The sequence below is a fragment of the Amblyomma americanum genome, chromosome 9, assembly GCF_052857255.1.
Source record: "Amblyomma americanum isolate KBUSLIRL-KWMA chromosome 9, ASM5285725v1, whole genome shotgun sequence".
Lineage (NCBI taxonomy): Eukaryota > Metazoa > Arthropoda > Arachnida > Ixodida > Ixodidae > Amblyomma > Amblyomma americanum.
The window spans coordinates 117,518,865-117,541,486 of NC_135505.1; the positions used below are offsets into that span (position 1 = coordinate 117,518,865).

General features: G+C 46.8%; 1 protein-coding gene across 1 annotated transcript; it reads left to right on the forward strand.

Moving 5' to 3' along the window:
- The first annotated feature begins 10,844 nt into the window (after positions 1-10,844).
- On the forward strand, positions 10,845-20,893 carry LOC144105405 (uncharacterized). Its single transcript, XM_077638524.1, has 8 exons — positions 10,845-11,129; positions 13,196-13,329; positions 13,950-14,099; positions 14,790-15,053; positions 16,341-16,466; positions 17,585-17,914; positions 18,902-19,066; positions 20,655-20,893. Exons 2-7 carry the CDS (start codon positions 13,206-13,208, stop codon positions 19,015-19,017), a joined length of 1,110 nt encoding a protein of 369 aa, XP_077494650.1. The 5' UTR covers positions 10,845-11,129; positions 13,196-13,205; the 3' UTR covers positions 19,018-19,066; positions 20,655-20,893.
- Positions 20,894-22,622: the final 1,729 nt, after the last annotated feature.

Here is a 22,622-nt window from a genome sequence, read left to right on the forward strand (position 1 = left end):
CTCGAGAACCCTGCTTTGTTCCGTCGTTCTTGACTCATAAAACGCTGTCACTTTCGTGTTTCTAATCGTGATACTGCGTTCTGTTGAGCAAAAATTGGGACGTTTGCTTGCTGCTACTTAAGATCTGGATGAACAAGAGAAAAACTGCAATGTAGACCAAAGTATTCCCAAAGTATGACGCCATGAGGTAATATTTGCAACATCGCAGTCTGTAAGATGTAATATTTTTTTTTTCACTATGATTAGTAGTACTGCGGCAGCCATGGCTGCGGTGATAATTATTGCTTGTTTTTCAGGTAGGAATACACGCACGAAAGAGTGCGTTTAGATTGACAGTCTTGATTACAACCAAGACAGGAAATGTATGAGCTTGCAACGCATGTGGACCTTATATGCTTTAACATATAAGGACTATCTTTACTGATTTGTACTAGCACGCTTGCAACGTGATTTAGAGTGCATTAAAATGTGAAGTATGCGAATTGTGACATAAAGCAGACTTTTACAGCATTGATTTCATCATCCACAGTCTCAAAGTTATCGATTCATTCAGTATGCTCGTTTTCAATGGTACCCAAAATGTAACCGACAATTGCAGAGCCGTGTTCCTCATTGAAGTGCATCATTTAGAGTGTATAGCTTCCTTAGGAAATGTAAAAGGTTGTACGGTCGATAAATTTTTTTCAACATCTCCAAAATGCAGGCGCGGGAAACCTTTAGGACTTGTTTCGTAAGATTTCTATCTTGTTCATGCGTTTCGGACTTTTTCAACTACTTTTTTATTTTCTGCATCCGGAGACAGTGGCCCTACGTTGATGTAATCGTATTAAGCCTCTGCTTACGTGTAGTTGACAGCGGCACGAATCATTTGCTAGGCAAAGCATAACGTCTTAAGCAATAACTGTAAACATGAAAAAAGACAGTACAGGAGTAGCACAAAACTTAGATTTTGCATATGCGTGCAAAATTTCGCAAAAGGAGCTAGAATGCGCATAAATCCTCATTCTGCGTCTCAAGTACAAAAGCAAACCGTGAGACCAAGCAGCTTCACTAAAAAGTAGAACAGACAGTGGTGTTCATCGCGGAATATTCTATGACGTAGTTTAATATAAATAATGAATATTTGTAGAACCTCAATGTGCAGTTGTGACGCAGTTGTATGTGCCTTGTATTGCACACACGTTAATTCTCCGCGGATTCAGATGAAACAAAAAAAAAACGTTTTGTTTCGTCCTTTATTTCGAATATGTCTTTGACTGAGCTTTTATTATGTTTCCAATGTACATTCAGCAGATTACTTTGTAACTTCCGTACCGCGTCCCGAATTCCACTGTACGTCCGCTAAGGGGGCAGTGGGTCATCGCCTTCAGATCTAAACTGAACGCTCAGGAGTAGCTCCGTGTTTAAACGAATGGCAGACGAGGTCGGTGGGGAACGATATCTAGGCAGCAAACACACCGGAGACTTCAGGGCGCAGTCTTCGAGCGCCAGGTCAAGCAGCCTGGCACCCGAAGGTACCAGACGTCGTACTCAGCGTGACTGTTTATTTCGGGCTGTGTTTTAACTGCCCACATACGCAGCCGCAAAGACGAGTTCAGCATCTTGAAAGCGCGCATACAAAGCCGAAGGTGTGCATACACGAGCTGCTTTCAAGTGGTCGAAACAGAGCCTGTCAAAGAAACATTCAAACTTTTCGGGACTTCCACAGGTGCAGGCAGTAAAAACGGCACGACGTTGCTCTCGAACGCCGCTGAAACAAAAAAGAAAAATCAAATAAGAAAAGCGTTTCGAACGGGCCAGCACGAATTAGTAGAAACAAACAGAAAAAAAAAGTGCTAACATGTTTTGCAACTGTCCAAAATAGACAAAGTCCGAAGAACCGAAGGCGCCCTTCGTGTTGACCGGCTTGAAGGAAGTCTGGAAAGCATCTGGCAAATGACCCACACTGTCGATAAAGGAATGCGGTCGATAGAAGTAAGGCGTTTGAGAACTTTTGGTTTTATTTTTACATTCGAAAAAGCGTTGCCAGACCGGCAGCAGAGGTCGATAACAAGGCTGCTCTTTGCGAGCCCGTACCGAAAACACGGTCTCTCGTGTCGGAATGCGGACGCGGCCGGATGTTTCAAGCACCGTTGCAAGGGAGGCTGCAGTACGTTTACCACGTCGAGTTGTCATACGAATACGCCCGATGAATGCTAACGAAATTATTCCGATAATTTTGTAAAATATCTCCAACCTCAGTGATAACTTTAGACACTGTTATGCTCCTGCTCGGTGATTTTGTATGTATGCACACACACACACACACACACACACACACACACACACACACACACACACACACACACACACACACACACACACACACACACACACACACACACACACACACACACACACACACACACACACACACACACACACACACACACACACACACACACACACACACACACACACACACACACACACACACACACACACACACACACACACACACACACACACACACACACACACACACACACACACACACACACACACACACACACACACACACACACACACACACACACACACACACACACACACACACACACACACACACACACACACACACACACACACACACACACACACACACACACACACACACACACACACACACACACACACACACACACACACACACACACACACACACACACACACACACACACACACACACACACACACACACACACACACACACACACACACACACACACACACACACACACACACACACACACACACACACACACACACACACACACACACACACACACACACACACACACACACACACACACACACACACACACACACACACACACACACACACACACACACACACACACACACACACACACACACACACACATATATATATATATATATATATATATATATATATATATATATATATATATATATATATATATATATATATATATATATATATATATATATATATATATATATGGAAGGGAAGTGATTAAACAGCGGATGTGTTCCAGCGAAATTACCTAATATTTTTGGCGGCCTGTTTAGACTAGTGGCAAATAGTAGATGAAACTCTGCGGACTCAAGCGCTCAGCTGGTCAGCGTTACGACAGGAATATTTATAATTATGGTTAACATTGTGGTGAGAAAAGAGTGCAGTATTTTTCACTGACGTTACGGTCAAGAACGTGTGCGAGATGTGTCTTGCTTTCTGAGTGTGAGATCACAATCAGGGCTAATGAGAAGCAGGATTGAAATTCTGAGATGTAAAGCTCTTGTATGAGTGTAAATTTTATATAGCATATGTAGTCGTGAAGAAAAAATTAACAGATGAAAAAGAGCAGTCTAAGCCATGTCCAAAAAGTTTAGATTGCTCGTAGGGCGCAGTTGTTTCACATTAACAAAAATCTTGTTGATATTGCATGAGTAGTTACCAAATTTATCAGCTCATGTTTTTATCAAAATGACTTCGTGAAAACAATTGCAAAAATCGAAAAAGCTCTGTGAAATTGCCTAAGCGAGAAGCAATGACACATTCCCGAAGTATTAACCATTACACATGCCTTATTATTCTGGGCATGCTTGGCCACTTGGCAACGAGAGCGGTGTTAAGAGCAACTGCTATAAACACCGAATTGAACCACAAATTATTTCAAGCACTAATGAGGCAAAACTTGAGCAAAACACCGTATAATGGAAAACGACCTGTCAGTTGACTGCTGTGTGTGTGCACGACTTACGTGAGATATATCCTGATTGCAATTCTACGCCTTCGTATCATTCAAAAGAGTGGCAGCGTTTCCGTGTAAAACGAATGTTTTTAACTATTCATTTTTTCCTCATACTCTAGTTGAATGAGATGCCCTACGAGCAAACGAGGTGTGCGGTGAGCAAGTGGACTTGTTTCAACAAGCCCAGAACACAAGGCCAGGGTGCATACTTATCCCAATGCTGCAGGAAATCTATTGTTGTACGAGTCATTTTGTTGTTTCCGGTACTCGGTTTCGTACAACAGAACTATTTTTTGACGCTGTGCGCTCATTACTTTTGCTGCCCTGTGCTTTTGTGTCCAGGTTTGTACCACTCTGTACCTCACTCCTGCCTTGGACGTATAGCACAGTCTGGCAGTGCTATGTAAATAAGCAAATAAATCACTGCAGCATTTGTAGACAGCCTGCTAAGCGCGGTAATCAAATTATACCACCTTCCGGCCGATGCATGCAGTAAAAGAAGCACTGCTTTAAGGTTCTTGCCCCTCAGTTCTTTGAGGTATGGCCGGGTATGACCAAGTAGGTGACAGTTAATGATGTAGTCTTCAGGAAGAACCTCTGAAATGCTACGCCCCCTGTCCCAAACTTCAAACAAAAGAAACCCCCAAATTAAAGTAAATGACTGGGCGCGGGCCACGTGACAGCTTAAGAACGGGCAACGTTCGCATCGTCTGCTCCGAGCGGAAGATCCGACCAGGAAAACCTGTCCCCGGCTGGAAACTATTCATTACTATCCAGACGCCAGGAACTCCAGGCGCCAGTGCGTCCACTGCCCCTGCCGAAGTCACGTCATTTGTTCTGCCGTAGATAGTTTAAGCCAGGGGACACGCTCCGAAGGCACCTGGACTGCCAACTGGCAAACGCACGGAAAGAAGAGGGGGGGGGGGGGGGGGGGGGGACCAGGAGAAATGAGTGCGCGGGCAAGGCGTCCAGGAAGTCATTCTCCGGTCGCCGCCATCGCCGTGTGTGTAATGACATGCACTCGTCGACCATGGCGAAGGGCCAACAGCAGGTGTTCCGGCGAGGGACCGGAATTCTTTCTTTTTTTTCTCTCTCTCAACAGGAAAAGTCGACGTTTGAAGATTGCAACAAGAACAACACCTCTGGCGGGAGCTTCCTGGGCGTGCGCAGGCCTAGCAATCGCTATGCGCGCGCCAGGCGTGACTCCGAGTTCACACAGTCCATGACCCTGACGTGGCACTCTTGGAAGAAGAGGAGGGTCCATAAGGGGAACTCCTCTGCGGCAAAACGAGAAACTCGTCGGTGTAACTTTTGGTTTTCTTGAGCGGGTCGTTCAGGGCTGGAAGGAAATGCAAATTTACCCGAGAGCCGCCGTCCCATGGTTCACGGACGGTGTACATATCCAATTCCAATGCGAGGCGGTATCTTGTACGCCTTCGCAAGCAGGGGAAGCTTGCAAGAAGCGTTTACACGGCGATGTGGTTGAGAAACATCAGTTTCGGAGAACGTGCCGTGAGAGGTTACACGGTGTCAGGCAAGCAGGAAGCCGCTTCCTAGGGTGTGCTTTAGTATGCACGTTGATGTGTGACCACGTTCGTAGGGCCATGACCTGCACCGCTCAGAGGCCATGACAGCCGACCATGGGGGTAAACATTCAAACATGTCGTTTTGACGAGCAAAACAGTTATGTAGACAAGCTGTTATGTATACGGGTTAAGGAAACAGAGCGTAAAGGTGAAACAAAAACACACAAGACAACTCACCAGCGCAGAATTTTTGCTATTTATTCAACATAAAGAAAACCCGAGTGTAGGCACGGAAAAAAAAGTGCTAGGATCTTAACGTCGTTGAAGCGATTAGGCGTACGAAAGTTAAGCCTCGTTGGCTTATGGTTTTGCTTTGCTGGGTCGTTGGTACGACTCGCGACGATATCAGAGTGAAAGCTTTACTGGCCGCGAACTTGCGATTTCGCTGTGGCGGTGCTCCGAGGAGGCACAGAGACAGACCTTGAGCTGTTGCCGAGCAACCGCCGCAGCTGGGCGGACGCCGCGTGCTCGCCGCGCCATCTGGCATGACATCACACCGCGCGCTTCGCCGCGGAGGCGACCTTATCCGCCCTTACCCTTACTCGCCGTTACGCGCTTAACCGCTAACCAACGTATTCGGTGCTGGCATCTATAGGAGCCACTGAAATCCCCGCACATTCACTGACTAAAAAAAAAAACCTGTGTCGAGGCTGGCAATGGAGCCAGGGCCTTTGGCGTTTTGAGGCGGAGACGCTGCCACTCCGCCACGACGGCACAAGGTATAATCATGAATAAAGGCGCATCTAGTGGATGCACGGGTTTCATATATTAACTTCCGATCCAGAAGTCGCCGCGCTTTCACTACGTATATCCAGGCCTAACAAAGCTAGGTCATCAGCAATTTTAGTTCGATAGTAGTATTAGTCGACCAAGAAGACGACGTGCTGTGCACAGCGCGAGACGGTGTTGCTGCTTAACACGAGGCGTGTTCGTCTGTGGCGTTTGCCTAGTTCTCTCGCGCAGCGGCCTTTTTTATTATTCGAGAAGTGTGCCATGAGGCATAAGTTGAAAAAAGGAAGGGGGGAAGGAATGCACGGGATTGAAAGTTAGAAGGAGTGAAGACCCGTTGCGCTGAGGTAGTCGCAGAGGTTGCTAATGGAAGGGTTGTTCATAGTCCACTTCACGCAGCGGCCTGCGAAGCTGATCTGTTCGAGCCGCTGCGGATTCGACTGCCAGTCGTGCATATCTATTTGATTTTTTAAACTTGACATGGCGTTGCTGTTGCTAGGCAACCGCATAAGAAAGATCAGACGGACAAGATTCTTGGTGATGGTGAGCGTTTTAATGCTTTCGCACTAAAACCTGAATGTTGTGAGTTGTTCAGTGAGCGCGGTATTCAAGAACACACCAAGGCCAATAACAACGGGCGAGGTGAAGCCGGCATAAAGAGCATTAAGAATGAAACGAAGTGCTTTGAACAGCCTATAGCCCTCCACCGAGTGTCTTTCCTCTGACTTACAGGTCTGCACCTACAGGAACACTGTTTTGACGTTGACGGTAAGCTAATGAACCAGATAATGTAAAGCTGGGAAACATAGTGTGCCTCTTAATCTACGAAATCATTTGATTACGCGTTGCTCGTCAGCAATGAGAAACCGACAATCAAGTACTGAGAGTCCGCTCGAGTACTTGAGAAATGTTGCTGTTGAATATCCTGAAACTGCAATAGAATACTGCGCCGTGAAGAAAATCTTTTGGAGGAACAGCGGCATTATGGCTTTTCCTCGTCATAAAAACGGCCCTGCCATCAGCCCAGTCTGTCGTAACTAGAAACTCTCAAGCTCGCCTGCTGTTCAGTCAGTGTTTCTCAGGTGGCCAGTAAAGTGTGGACGTGCGCCCTAGTGAATGCACTCCTTACAAATAACGTGGTCCAGGTGCTCACCACAATGAAAGAGTGCAGAAAGTCTGAGGACCTGAAGCATTGTTTTTAACATCGAACAAAAGTACTTTCGATATGATGTCTGAGAAACCTTTTGATCAGGCCACGTGACTGATCTCGCACGTCTAACTGAGCATTTTTCTTAGAGTTTTCGTTACGACGTGCGACGAATTGCCATCACAATAGTCCATGTAGAATTCTCGTTGGTTTTCATATCCGCTATATGTCTGATGTGCATTACTGTTCTGCACTCTACTGCACTCTGTATTTTCCTCACTGAAACATAAGGTTATGTCGAAGGGTATGTTAAGAACAAAAAAAAAAAACATTCCTTCCTGTAGAAGAAAGCCTTGCCTTAAACACATCAATGAGGAACTTGCGCTGAAGTTTGCGGTGCCGATTGCAGCGCCATAACACACTGCCTAGCGAGAAGAGCAAGCAGTTTTGGGTAGCACACTTAGTACTTTTCCGCGCCACCTTCAGGCGCTTATTGGCGTGAGCCTCCGCGCTCTGTCGAAGGCGCACGTGCCGTGCGTCAGCTATCTGGGCTATGCCGAGAGAAGCTAGGCAATGAATGCTGTCCGCCAAACGCGGTATCTAATCGCGCAGAATGTGTTCTCGCGTTGGCAGCGGCCCAAGCGGCTGACAAAAGCAGTTTTGTGTCACCGAATGGAACATTTGCAGTGCCACCTTGGCAGCGCAGGTTCCCCATGCTCACGAGAAAAACCCTCTAATCTAGAGTATGTTCGACAACGCGATTCATTTGCGTTTGAAGTTTAGCCCCGTGAATTGTTAGACATGAGAGAATTGAAGAAATTCTAAACAAAAAACTTCGAGAACTAGAAATTGCCAGACACTTAGCCCTCCATCGGGAGAACTGAAAGGAATATCAGTTGTACTGGCCCTCCTCCCCTGTAGGCCCTTTTTCCTATAAAGGCCCGCCATGATGAATCATGACCACATTTGCGCATTCTTGACAGCAGTCATGTGTCATTTACTGGTAAATCATTTGAAGGTTACTTGGATAACAGTTGTGTTCGAGCAGTAGTTTAACATAGAAGTTCCTCGCTACAACTTATTACGGCACCAACGACCCCGTTACACCGACGTAAAATTTCATATACCGGCATCGTTGCAGCCACAAGACATTACATAAAGCGTGCTCAACAGTAAAGCACCGAGCAGTGTTTGACAAACGGAACGGTTGTATTTGTCAGTTTTCTGTTCCCTTATTCTCATTATTGCGATAGCATTAAATGTCCCCTGGGGCTGAAATGCGTCGTCAGTCATAGAATTCGCCCTTTGGCTGCAAGAATGTGACATCACCAAGAGCATTTCTATTGGCTGGTAGTAAGGGTGGTCATGAAAACGGAACTGAAGTTACTTTCGGTAAAGGCATCAACAGCTGCTAATGCTAGTGCATTGCCAGTCCGTAAAGGAGTTAGAGTCCAGTGAGAAAACTTCTCTTATGTACTCAACGTCTGGCAGAACGCTAATATCGAAATGACTGATGAAAAAGGAAAGAATTAACATGTTCGAAATGAAAGCCGCTAACTGCAGAAAAAGGAGGCAGTATTTCGCTCAAACGAAGCTATACAACCGAGATCGGCATGCAGAAGAGGTCCCAAATCTCAGCGTGATTGTGAGAAATCTCCAAACTAGAGCGTACTGATCGCACAAGGAAATATTTGCTTTGGAATGCATGACCTGCAAGGCTACACTTAATGAAAAATAATGTGCAGCATTTTCTTAATTGAAACAATGGAGTTTAAAACTAATAAAGAGTGCTACTAAACAAAAGCATTTTTATAGCGTAAGTAATCACAAAAACAAATATCCAAGCACGGGTCACGTAATAAGTTCGTGAGAGAGAAATCTCAGTAATGCAGACTTGCACTGTAAAAAATCAATTAATGTGACAATGCTTGAGGCAGCGTTCCATTCGTTTATGGTAAAAACGAGAGTTATGTGGTCCGGAACGTTATTGTCTATTTCTGTTCTACCAAAACTGACGTCAAACCCTGCTGCTCTGAAGCTTGCGATTCTATTAAACTTTTTAAAGTGACGTCGTCCATATTTCTCTTGCGTGCAAATGACGAATATTCTTTACAGGTTCACATCACAAAGCTCACTGTTCCCAACAGTACATCTATTGATGTCAAGTGTGCAATAAACAGCAGGCATACTGGCGAATTAACGCTAAACAGCAACAACGATACGTGCCACAGTCCGCGGAAAGTGCGGCCAGACATAGGGGGATATCAGAATTCTTTCACCCCATCTTACGCGTAAGAAGTGCACTGGGAATGAACAAAATAAAATATCAGTCTATCACAATGAAACGCCTATATTCCGGACGAAGCTTCCAGCACATCGGTGACACATTTGTCTTCCGTGAGGGCGTCTCACGTCTTAGCGTAACGCCTTCTTTTCCTCTTTATATCCTCCTGGCCAAGAAAGAACAGGCTCTGCGAGAACAGGAAGATTGTGGCGCAACCGCCCGGAAAAAGAGTCCTCGATTCCCGGCGTCGCATTGTACCCGGCAGAAGCATGCCAGAAGGAACGACACACAAATGCCGGCGCCCCCCCCCCCCCCCCTCCCCTCGTGCGTTCGAGTTCTATTTTTTTTTTGCTTGAGGGGACCCTGTTGCGGCCGGTGGCTTCTGGGGTACGTCCTTGAGCCTCGGACCATCAAGTGAGCCGCGCTGCGCTTTTCTATCTTGTTCGCTTTGTCATTCATCCCTGCCACCCCGGCTCTTCTCCGCCTCTTCGTGGGGAAGGGAAGGAGCGGGTCCACTTATTTTTTTCTTCTAGTGATCGAAAGCTAGACTCCCACGGTTTTGATGGAAGACCACAGACACAGGCGGCCTGCTCCCTGCTGACTTCGTCCGCCTGTCTTCGTCCACAGGGAAAGATTGCATGGTCCGCACGTGTTGCCGCCTGAGCCTCCCCCCACGACCTTCGCGGGCGCCAAGTACCCGCTGCCGGACAAGAGGGGACGCGGGGAAGAGGGACCGTTAACCAGCAATAAAGCAAAAACACACAAGTCTACTGGGAGGGGAGCAGGTCTAACCGAAAGCAAAACTCAAAAACGTTGTCTGCCCCGCCAGCCACGTCTGAGGGGAGAGGAGGACCGTTCTATTCGCTGCTGCCCCAAGACGACCTCTGCTTTGGAGGAAAACGCGTCTCTCCCCTCTTTGGCGTAGGACCGCGGGTGAGAGAGGGAGGCGTACTTCCGAGGGTAAGGAAAGGAGGTCCCCCGGATGAGTCGAACCAGACTCCTCTTGTGTGTGTGTTTGAGCGCGCCTACCTGTTACCCTGCTCTGCAAGGTCAATGTCCCCGTGACGTCAGACGGCTGGCGGAGGGGCAAGCGGGGCACCGGAGAGGACATGCACGCACAGTTCTTCTGAGAGGAGGGAAGTCTGGCTAGCGGAAAGAGGATGAAGACTGGAGATCGCCTCCCCCCCACCTCGAAGCAACCCCGCCACGATGGTGACCTCTCCACCGCTGCCTTCCTTCCTTCCAAGTTCAAGATGTTATGTAAGCGGGCGAGGAGGCAAGAGGGCGATAGAAGGACTGCTCCTGCCAACGGCCTGCCGGCTGGCGCTCCGTCAACCGCCATTGGAAGAAGGGCGCTCCGCTTCCGGGTTTCCGTATGCATGTCTGGAAGTGGAAAAGCGCGCCGCGTCGCGCCGGAGATCTTGTCTTTTAAGGCTTTCCCGTCATCGGACAGCAGATCAGTCCGGGGCTTGCTCGCCGTGCGGGCCCAGCGTCGCTACACTTCGGCAGTGGCGTCTCGCCGTCTCTACGGCACCGCTGCGCAAAAACGGCGGGCCCCGGGACTGAGCAGCAGAAGCCGCCGCCATTGGACATCGCACCGTCGATAGGTGAGCAAGGAACACGCCGTGTCCTTCATCAGGGTCGCGTCCGCCAGTGGAGGTCCTTCTTGGAGACAACCCGCCCTACCCACGCCCGCAGCCTCTTTATTAACGGCACATCCTGATAACCGGGCCTTCCTGTCCAGATAGAGAGAGAGAGAGACGCTGCAGAATGAATCCCATGCCGCTTTTGAGGGAGCTAGGAGAGAGGGTGCTCATTGTTGGCTTAATGGGTGACGCTCCTCCGCCCGACACAACCAGCCCTAGCAGTGGCTGTGGTGGTGACCCGAATTTCGGGAAGTCCGGTTTTTACGCGCGATGGCCCGATCGGCGGCGGCTTCTCTGCCGCCGCCGCCGGCCCTGGGCGAGGAAGAAGCAGGTTCGGTAACAGGTACCGGATGGCTGTGTCTTCCTTCCTCCTCGCTTCTCGCCGATTTCGGCAGTCGTTCGCCAGCCGGGCTGGCGAAGAAGTAGCTCCGTTTCGCCCTTGCCTGCTTCTCGAACGGCGGCAGAATCCTCGCACGCGTCGGCCGAACGCGGGGCTAGGATATCCCGTACGACCTTGAGCAGTCCAGACGGTGCACTGCTACGGCCACGGCCTCCGGTACGTTGCCCCTTTGAAGTTCTTAGCCGCGTCGTCCTCGTCATCGCTCGTCGGTTGTGTTTTTCTTGCTCCTCCCGTTGGCATGTTGCGACACAGGACAGCTTTGATCTCCGCGCTTGGAGAGAAAATTACCCGTCGCTCATTACGTACTTGATTGCATGTAAACGGAAGTACCGTCTGGATGTGGGCCAGGGTTGTTAGATTGCTTCGCTGGCGTAGGCAGCGCATTACGTAGGGAGCAGTTATTTGATCTGCAGTCGTTGGGAGCGAACTACTGTTGCATTAGCATATTCTAACCATTTATCATTTGGCGGAGCGAGTGGAACGATAATTCATGATTTAACTCATTGGTGTCTTTAGGTTATGTCATCCCTGGTACGGTAGCCGCTTTCTCCAATGTATTGCCCCATGTATTTCTCCAGGCATACCCCGTTTTTTGAATATTTGCGGATTCGACGATTTGTTATTTGAGGCAAAGCTGTGGAGAATATGGTAATTTTGATGAGGCCCGTGTGGCAACAAGAGCTTAATTTTTGCCTCGAGCTTCGATGTACACAAGTACACTGCGTCGTGGAGAGCATGTCATATTTGGCCCCGTTTGTTTCAATTGTTAACTTCTGCACGGAAAAGCTGTCAAATAAACAAGCTGCTAGGAAGCACAAGAGAGGTCTTTATCTTGATATGATACCGTAGGAGCAGTCCACGTTGATATAAGAAACAGGACAATCGGTGTTCTTGTATATCTTACTTCTTAGCATGAACACGCGAATAAATAAAATTAGCTACTAGGCACGAAAGCTTAGTGTTTGGTAATAAAATATGGGCGCAGTTTTCTATCAGCATACATTCTGCAAAGAAGACACATTTGAGTAGTTAGAACGTGCAGCGTTTCAACAAAGACAACACTGTTAGAAAGAAGCAACTAGGCAATCTGCACGGTTACTGCCAGTTGACTATTTCTGTGCTAAAGACTATAAAAGTACTTTTCCGCTAAAATTTATTGCAGAAGGCTACTGCATAATTGGCATCGCAAATCGCTCGCCCATTATGGGAGACTAGGTATGAGGTCTGCATCTAATTATAGAAGTGGTCAACAAAAAGGAAATCCTGTAGAGTTGCAGCTTATGCAGCTTTTTTGGCACTATATTCTTTCTAGTTCACAATGAAGACGTAAGGCTTGTGGGCACAAGGGTTTCTTCACAGGCTCAGTCCTTTGTTCTCGGCGCAGAAGTTATGAGAGTTTGCTTGAGAGGGGCTCATGTGAAAATTATTTGCGCGCATATCCCTTTTTATATTAACATAAATATTCGCATTATACGCTGCACTTCCGCTTCGGAAGGATTTCACACTGTCGTAGTGATGCAATTTTGCACACATCACTCATGACAACTATCAGCACGTAGTTTAACTGGTCGGTTCTGCAGCATTGTTCATCGGACTGATATCCAAGCTCACTGTCTTTGTCCTGCAGGTGCCAGACCATGACTTCTCACAATGGCATGATCGTTCTAACAATCCTGGCCGCACTGCTGGCGACGGCAGTCGGCCAAGGAATCTTCGGCGGACAACTGCCACCAAGTCGACCAGGAAGACCTCAAAGCATCAGTAAGAACTCCAGTGCTTGTTTACGTCACGGCTCATGACAACGCTGCACCGAGGGTTTGCAGATGCCAGCGGACAACGGCATCCGTATTTCAACGCACTTCAGCTTAACGTTCGAAACAAACAGCCAGAGGCGTTGCCATTCAAAAGCAGGCAGCAATAAACAACCATAGATATTAGGATGAGAAATATTTACCAGTGACACGACAACGTCAAAAGAAAGGTCGTCGTTTAGGTGCACGAAAAACAAAGTTGTGTAAATAAAGTTTACGTGCAGGGCCGCATTCTATAATGAAAGTGCGGCAACGCTTCCCCATATTTCACATTCCACGCTCAGTCAGCGAATGCACTTAGAGTAAGTTTGCTACTTAACTGATTCAAGACTTGTCTATGCTAAGCGCATTCAGAAGTGAAAGACTGAAGCTCTTAAAGCGACCAAACTTTCTTAAGTTCTCTTTTTTTTTCACTGGATTGTCAGTGAAAAGCAGCCCCGATAAGCCTACCCTCTTATAAACTTATGCAGCCGCAGAATTTTCCGCGTATACAGAGCTTTGCTTAAAGAAATTGTATTCCATTCTTAGCTGACATAAAATTATTGTATCATTTTTTGTTCGCCCATGCAGCTGGCATTATTAACCTGCTGCGTTACCAGAACCAACCATGCGAAGGCCGAAACAACCAGAATGGAACGTGCGTCAGCGAGCAAGATTGCATCGACCGAAAAGGCACTGAAGTTAACAGATGTGCAAACGGCTTTGGCGTTTGCTGTTACGGTAAGGCACCGGAAATCTTGACACGACCACACAGCGCGAAAGTCAAACACTAAAATTGGCTTCAATAATTACTGTATTGTTATCACTCAGAAGAGACGTCAGTGAACACCTTCTTCCATACCACAACACAGCAAAAACAGGAGCCACATAATAGAGCTTTCACAAAAGGTCCCGAAAGATGATTAGATCGCGCATGTTCATTTTGCTAGGTTCTGCATTGTTCTCTGGCAGCGAAAGAGTCACTGAACAAAAATGACAAACCGGTCGTTCTTCAGTATACTGCGACGCTTTCAACTCACTGTCGGCTTTGTTACGGTCCCCTTACACAGTGCCACTCAGCCTTCCAGTTCAGCGCCTATCATTTGCCACCCCCCCCCCCTTCCACACCGTGGCCCATCTAGCTCGGCTACCGGGGCCTGAACCTGCAACGCGCCCTCATCACCTTGGCCCAGAACCTGTTAAACGCCTAACATAAAGGCCACCTTAATAAACGTGTTACATCACCAACACCATCTCTCGATAACCATTTATAACTTCACGTGTTTAGGCCTAGCACTTCATACTGTCATCCATCTAGTCATCCATGTAGCTAGCACTCCTTCTGGGCAGAGTCCCCCAAGATTCTTCGTAAGTCATTGAGCTGATATAGTTGTCATCTTTCAACGTCACTTTGTTCCTCCCCTTGTGCAGTGAGCTTCACGTGCGGTAAGTCGACGAGCGACAACGAGACGGAATTCGTGAACCCCAATTATCCGAACGGCGAGAACGGTACGGACACCTGCCAGGTGACGATCGAGAAGCAGAACAACGTGTGCCAGCTGAGGCTCGACTTCCTCGAGTTCAGCCTGGCCCAGCCCGACGAGAACGGACAGTGCATCACCGACTCCTTTATGGTGCGCACCACGGTCGGAGAGCGCCTGCCCATTCTCTGCGGAGAGAACGCGGGACTGCACTGTGAGTGACCTCCTCCTAATACCTTCTCCATATCCCCGTAGGTCTTTTCTTTGTTTCGTTATTTTCGTATCTGTCTGTGTTCACTTCCCTGAAGATACCGGTGAAACTTTATTCTCCTCTCTCTTTTCCCCCTGTTTTCTAGCTGAAGACTGCCATGGTTTAACATCGTTTAAAGTCTTATTCACTATGGCTAGAAGTCGTGGCTCGAGGTTACCACGCAAGTCATCCATTAAGGAACCACACATACTGAGAGTGAGAGAGAGAAAGGCAAACGGAAAGGCAGGGAGGTTATAACTAGACAGCGCCCGGTATGCTACCCTACACGTGGGAAGGGGAACGGAGGGAGAGATAGAAAGGGGAGAGGACAAAGGGAGATGATCACTTTTGCACATGTCCGTTGGCCATTACTTGCAGGGTACACAGGGCACACACTGATAACTCACAACCTTGCACTCAGTCCTGAGTCCTTCAAGAACTTTAAAAGTGCCTTCAAGGCTGTACTCTGCGATGAAGGCTTACTCCAAGGACCCAGAATATTTGCTTCAGTAAGGGGCCGAGGATCTAAACGGCGGAGTGTTGCAGCCAGGAGTGCACGCTCACGCTGAAACCGAGGGCAGTTGCAAAGAATGTGTTCTATAGTTTCGTCGCACCCACAGATCTCACACGCAGTAGAGTCTGCCTTTGCGATTAAGTGGGAGTAGGCATTTGTGAACGCCACTCCCAGCCACAGGCGACACAACAGCGTAGCATCGCAGCAGGAGAGGCCGGACGGAGGACTGAGTTGAAGTAAGGGGTCGAGGCGGTGCAGACGGCATGTGGAGTTGCCAGTAAAAGACCATGACGCTAAAAGCTCTCTTGCATTGAAGTTTCCGCCTGCTGCTCGGTAAATAGTTTACTTAATCCAGTGTCTCTTAGATAAGGAATAATGGCCGTCCGGTAACGTCCGACGCAACATTTTTTTAATACGATTATCTGTAATATTTTACCTTGAAGACAACATGAAATAAACAAGCCAGTTAGAACTTTCTGCCACGGCATGTCATGAATTCTGCAAAAATGCAAAGTTTGCCTGTTATACTCTGCCTGCGTGTTTTATAGGTTTTCACGCTACCAGTGCGAAAAGCGGCGCAGTATTTACAGAAGAAACTTAACATAAAATTTTTAAAATTTAGTAATTTAGTTGTTTTTCTGTTCATGCATTGTGTGCATTCTTACAGCGGCTGGCCGTTGAATTTTCCTCCCGTTTGCATGCGCGTGACTGAAAAGACACTGCATCTGTTTTCGCAGTGTATGTGGACATGGGCAGAAGTTCAGGAAATCCGGTTGTGCTAAGCGTGGTTAGTAATGGGGACAAGATGACAAGAAGATGGCGTATCAAGATCAGCATGGTGCAGTGTAACAGCCTCGACATTGGTAAGTCCATGCCAAGGACTCTGCGATAAGGGTATAATTATTTCGCGTCCTTCTAGACCTCTGATGCAAATAATTTAATGGAAACTACACAATAATTTTTTCACCTATTGACATCAGATCTACCCCCTTACTTAGGCCTTTGATGAGGCAAAAAAGTATTAACTGAGCACATGATTGACAGGAGTGTCCAGAGAAACAACGTGTTCGTTTAAGTCTATGTCTGATTGCTGCTTTATCGGTCAGGGCTTAGCGTTATCGTTACATACCAAGAGTTACAAACGGCTGCAGAAAAGTCTGATTTATGAAGTTACGTTATGTACGCGTACATTCGCTCTGCATATGCCATCTCATTTCGAGATCACTGCGCAACGGTCATCATCAAACGCGAATACTAAACGGTGTGCATGCTAAACTAGGCATGCGATTTTTTTTTGCAGTGAGTGTAGCTCAGCGCAGTAGATATGGGTCACATCGGCAGAAGTCCGAGCAAGATGGCCTTTTCTCGTCACTAAAGAAAGAATAACAATTTAGCTGTCCTCATGTTCAGTTCACACCGGTGAACTAATATGACCTCCGAGTTGTGCTACCTACTCATATCCATGCTTACTATGAGCATGAGTGTAACCGTCTCTAAATGTGATAGAGCCAATAAGGATCACAGCTATAAAGGAGGGGTTGGGACCGATAATTTGGTTGTTTTGAGCAGTGCATGGCCTTCTTTTCTGGACGACGTTAGGATTTTGATTCTGTTCAGAACGATAACAAGTGAGCTACTCACGCCCTATGGCAACTATTTTGACACCTCTGAGGATGTGACCTTAGACGCAGTTGTCAACGAATTCAGTGCCTGAATCTAGAGAAATTGAGCAAGAACGGTTCTTTCTAATAGCAGTGATCTGCGGAACATGTTATTAACACAGCCTACAAGTCGTCTAAAAAAAAATTGAAAATAATGGGCACCCTTTCGCTGCTGGTTCATAAGCTGAATTAACTCCCTAGGCCTAGCCCTAGTGTTAACGAAAATGTTCAACTGCAGTGTGGTCGCCAAAACCATGCCGAATTTTCACACTTTAGCAAGCAGGACCTCATGTTAAGCACATATTTCTTCTCGGGTCCAGCTCCGGCCGGTTGTCTGCTGTACTACCGAAGCCCAAGCGCCATAGTAAGAAGCTTCAACTACGGCGCTATGGTGGAACACCGGGTCCGCTACCTGAGCAACCTTCGCTACTCCATCTGTATCCGCATGGAGGAGAACTACTGCTCGATAAAGTGGGAGACCGAGTCCAACTCATCGTTCTCATGGGGCAAGCCCATCGACCGAGGCGCCAACGGGACCATTTGTAACATGGACGACTTCATCGGCATAGACCAGGGCTCGACGCTGGGCTTGGGGCCAGGGCAAGATCGTTTCTGCGGAACCAGCCTTGGCGAAGAGAACGTCATCATATGTGAGCAGCGGCCGCTACGGCGCGATCTTTGCTAGCGCCATTAACGAGTAGAACCATGCGCAGTGCCCACCTTGCATAAACAATGAAGACAGACACGTTTATTTCGGAAAGCATATTTAGTTGAGCAGGGCTTGGAAGAGGGGATGGTAGCTTACATCCAGTAGTCGACATAGATGAGTGCTCGAATGCCCTTAAGCGAGCGTCAACTATTTGCTTTGTGCAGTGCTCGTTGTAATTCAGTCTCGCATACTTTGACTATTGAGGATGTGGTACTGATCCCTGTTTAGTTTGAGACCAGTGAACTTTCAATACAGATGTTTCACAAAAGGTCGGACACAAGGAGAACACAAAGTACTGCTAGTTACTGAGACTAAAGTCTGTGATTATTTCCCACTTAGAAATATAGTGCGTGTGAACCATTTGTTGAAGGAATGCAGTTCACCAAGCATTAAAGCACTCCAGCTGCGAGATTCCATATATTTCTCCAGCTGAGTGTTGCGGATAATGTTAATGTGATCTGCTTTTCAGCTGCTTAGTTGGTTCCTTCCTTGCAACGTCTGGTCATGTAACGCACAGTGTTTCAGGCCTAGTGTTCCTGCATGCGCATAAACATGAACACTGATTCAACCTTCCAAACTGACCGCTTTACTACAGCTAGCTTTGAACAGATTTTGAGCTAGTGCAATATTGCTACAATTACCTTTGTTCGTGTTTGCAGCAGCTATAAGTAGTGCGTGACAATTCCGGGCGTGCCACTATGTTATGGATGGCAGTTTTAATGCCATCCATAACATAGTTTAATTAAAAGCCTCATCGGAAAAAAATAGCCCCTCACAACATTCGCTGATTTGCTGGAGGGAAATGACGCCACAAGACTGGAAGTGACATCACTCTCGGTGAAGGCATCAACAGCCTCTAATGGATTTGCCAACACATGATGTAATTAGGCAACACTGCTTCAACAGTGCTCATGTTGTGTCATTGCAGCGAACAGCAAGCCCTTCACGCTGAAGGTAAAGAGCAACCATGCCTCGAGCGACAACGCTGCAAATGGACAGTACGGCTTCTCCTTACGCTACACGCAGCTACCGTGCGTCGTCTAGCACGGAGCGAATCTTCGAGTCACCGCGTTTTCCCGCCATCCTTACATGGGTGAGTTGCCGCCGTCTACCCATGCCAACCCGGGCCGGTGAAATTTCATCTCCAACAGCTGTTAAAGTTTGGCATTTTGTCCAGATAATTTGCTGTTGTACTTACGCTCCTACGTTTCCAACACCCAATTCGAAGATTTTGGAGGTTAACGCAAAGATTGGAAAAATTTCAGTGCAATATCCCATCTGCTTCCTTTCTGATAACGTTCCAATCAAAAGAACTTTTGTAAGCATTTTTTTCCAACTTACAGTTTAGTGGAAAGAAGAATTGCGAGTTCAGCTTAGAGTCCTTTCCAGAAGTTTGCTGACACTCAAACGCACATTATTTTTGCTAGGACTATGTGTTACACGTGTTATGTCTACAGGAAGGGCGCTTTGTCGTTAGACCCCGTCCCTAAGACAAAGGTTAAGACTTTATGTGACATGTGCGGGTTCATGTAAGCGTGGTTTAGTGCATTACGACTTGGACATCTGACATAGCTCATTGTGCATGGCTTTGTTGCTTTCAATCTTTACTCTCCTCCTCTAGCCATCCTCCCCTTTTCCCAGACAGGAGTATCAGGTTAGAGACACGTTAACCCGGCCGACCCCTTCACCTTGCATGGTATAAAACCTTTATCTCTCTATCTGTTACTTGGAGCATAATCTTATCGTCAACTGAAGTCGGATGGACACATCTGGGGAGCATACATGGTTATTTGCTGCTCACGAAGAACACTGCAGCCTTCTGGGGTGCTCTCGGAGGTAGCGACCTAATTTAAGTTTCTTCTTAAGTGTCGCATATTAAAATCTTTATGTAACAATATACAGAGGCACACCAGGTGCAATTGGCGAGAAAATTCTTAAGCTCTCTGAGCGTAATTTTATGAGCTTTAATGCTGCCACCCTGCAATTCGGAAAAGTTAGGAGCAAGCGAGATTCAGTAAGAGAAGTGCCTGTACCTCTCCCGCATTTTTTAAAAATCGTGCTCTGGATCACGAAAGCGAAATATAGCCCCGAGAGCACCAAGGTTTTCTCTAGCAAAAAATTACGCTCCCGCTCAATAAACTTTCAGAACAAAATCAGCCAAAGACCATACAAGTTCAACAAAACGTTGACAAAGAGTGGCGTGAGTGTGAGCATTGCACTGGCAACAGATCCTTTATCTGATATGTCGGAAGTTATATATTTCTCGATAAGTATGAAAGTTTTCATAGTTTGAGCCTGTGTTTAATAAGCTCACATTCAATAAACTTTCACAATTATATCAACCAAAGTCTGTTTAACGGCAACAGGATCTTGACAGAGGCTTTTGTGAGTGCGAGCTTTGCTCCAGCAACAGATTCTTAATCGTATATTTAGGAAGTTATATAGTTCTCGACAAATATGAAAGTGTTCATAATTTGAGCCAGGATTCAATAAGCTCACGCACAATAAACGTTCACAATGATATCAACCACAGACTGTTTAACGACAGCAGGATCTTGGTAGAGGAATTTGTGAGCGAGAGCGTTGCTCCTGCAGCGGATCTTTGATTCTATATGCCATTAATTATTTCTCTTTGGAGAGTGCTCGTAACCTAAGCGTCTGGTCACGTGTTCTCGTTGCAGATACCTCCCTCTTTATGTCTCTCTTTGCGACACCAACTGGACGGATGACCTGGCCCGGTGATCGTCTCGAGAAGCCGGCTGAGCTTAACTCATTACCAAGCCGACGTCATCGATACCACTATACACACGGTTGTATTTATTGCGCCAACATAACTCCACGTCCCCGACTGTTCAATGTGCATTGATGTATTCTGTTGCGAAATCTTCTCCTTTCTCTCTCTCTCTCTCTCTCTCTCTCTCTCTCTCTCTCTCTCTCTCTCTCTCTCTCTCCTTTGTTATTTTCTCCTCCGAAATCTCTTTCTTATTGCATTTTTTCAGAGCCCTATTCTGGAGTTCCACATTCGATGACATCCTGTGTGTCATGCGAAGCCGGGAACTAAGATAAGGAGAGTCGAGTGTTATCAAGGATAATCCTCAGGAAGGAAGTCTCAGCACGATTTGACAAAGTTTCTTGAAGTTAGCAAAATCTCATTCGAGGCCCGCCATACTTATTTAATCTTAGAGAATGGCAGCACGTCTTTTAAAACTTGCAAAAATTTAGGGGAATGCAACGATCTTTTATACCTAGAAAGGAGAAAGAAGATGTCAAATATCAGCAGCCAAAACGCGCTAGAACCTTGCTTTCTTTTTGCAGCAACCTTTTCACTTCCAAACGATCACAACTCATCATCAAGCGATGCAGTATTTAAGAACTTTAATCGCCTATATTTATTTAAGCGCCATGATACGGGGCCAAATGTTCCCAGGTATATTCAATGTGTTACGTAATCATTCCTCTTTTACTTGCTGTGTTTGTCAACCTGTTTGCGCGCCAGCGAGCTCCATGTACGTGGCGACAGCTTTGTTTGTTCTGTCTATCTGCACAGTTGCCTCAGGCTTACTCGACCAACAAAAAACTCCGTATGTAGCCATCGCAGAGAGATACGTGGCATTGTACTATGCCTTGCATGAAAGAAATGTTTCGTCCTCAACGTTAACTTCATATAACATGAAGTGTTGACCTTGCTTTGCTAACGCTTTGTATAATTTCCTCCCTTGCCCTGCACGCGCACAAGATTCTAAGTGTTTACAACGCCACGTTGCTGCCAAGTGCTACAATAGCAACGAAGTTATTTTGTTGATGTGCAATGTCTACTGTTCGCTTTTATAAGAATGCTACCCAGCTATATTATACATGCAGCGCCATCGTTTTCTGTTGTACGCTTGTTGCTATTAACGCGATGCTGAGAACGCGCAGCTACGCCCGCCAAGTATAACTCAGTGTGCATTTAATAAAGAGTTCTTTTCCCTGACTTTCTGCATGATAAGTCTTCTTTGAGAAGGCGCAGTTCATAACACATTCAGCATAGATGAGATAGTTCCCGCTAAATAAAGTGAGTTTCAGGTAATCCATCAAAGCCAGGGCCGCCCTCTTTCCACCCTCACCCCCCCCCCCACAAAAAAAATTAAACAGTCCTGTTCATTGTGGCAGTGAAATATAAGCGATGCGGTTGACGGTGACCTATAGAGCACAAAGATTACCCATAATGACCGCGATGTTGCCATTATGAAGAAACTCAGGCCCTGTGTCATTCGGAGAGCAGTATTAGTTGCAGTTTCATATGGAGTGACTTAAGCAACACCCCTTCCCGCAAAGTGAGTGCATCAGCGGTGCCTGATATGGTGTTCTCAGATAAATAAACCCTGGTTCTACGCCTGCCAGGTTAGATATATGTCTAATAGAGAGGTGGGGAGCTCTGGATGCTGGCAAGTCTGCCTCTTCACTAAGTGCCTATATGAGCAAGTGGATGGCAGCCAAATATATATATAATTGTATTTTTTGGGGAAAGGAAATGGCGCAGTATCTGTCTCATATATCGTTGGACACCTGAACCGCGCCGTAAGGGAAGGGACGAGGGAGGGACTGAAAGAAGAAAGGAAGAAGGAGGTGCCGTAGTGGAGGGCTCCGGAATAATTTCGACCACCTGG

Coding starts and splice junctions, on each gene's coding strand:
- LOC144105405 (XM_077638524.1), top strand. CDS start 13,206: ATGACTTCTCACAATGGCATGATCGTTCTAACAATCCTGGCCGCACTG. Junction 14,100..14,789: donor CTTTGGCGTTTGCTGTTACG/GTAAGGCACCGG, acceptor CCCCTTGTGCAG/TGAGCTTCACGTGCGGTAAG. Junction 17,915..18,901: donor CGAAGAGAACGTCATCATAT/GTGAGCAGCGGC, acceptor GTGTCATTGCAG/CGAACAGCAAGCCCTTCACG.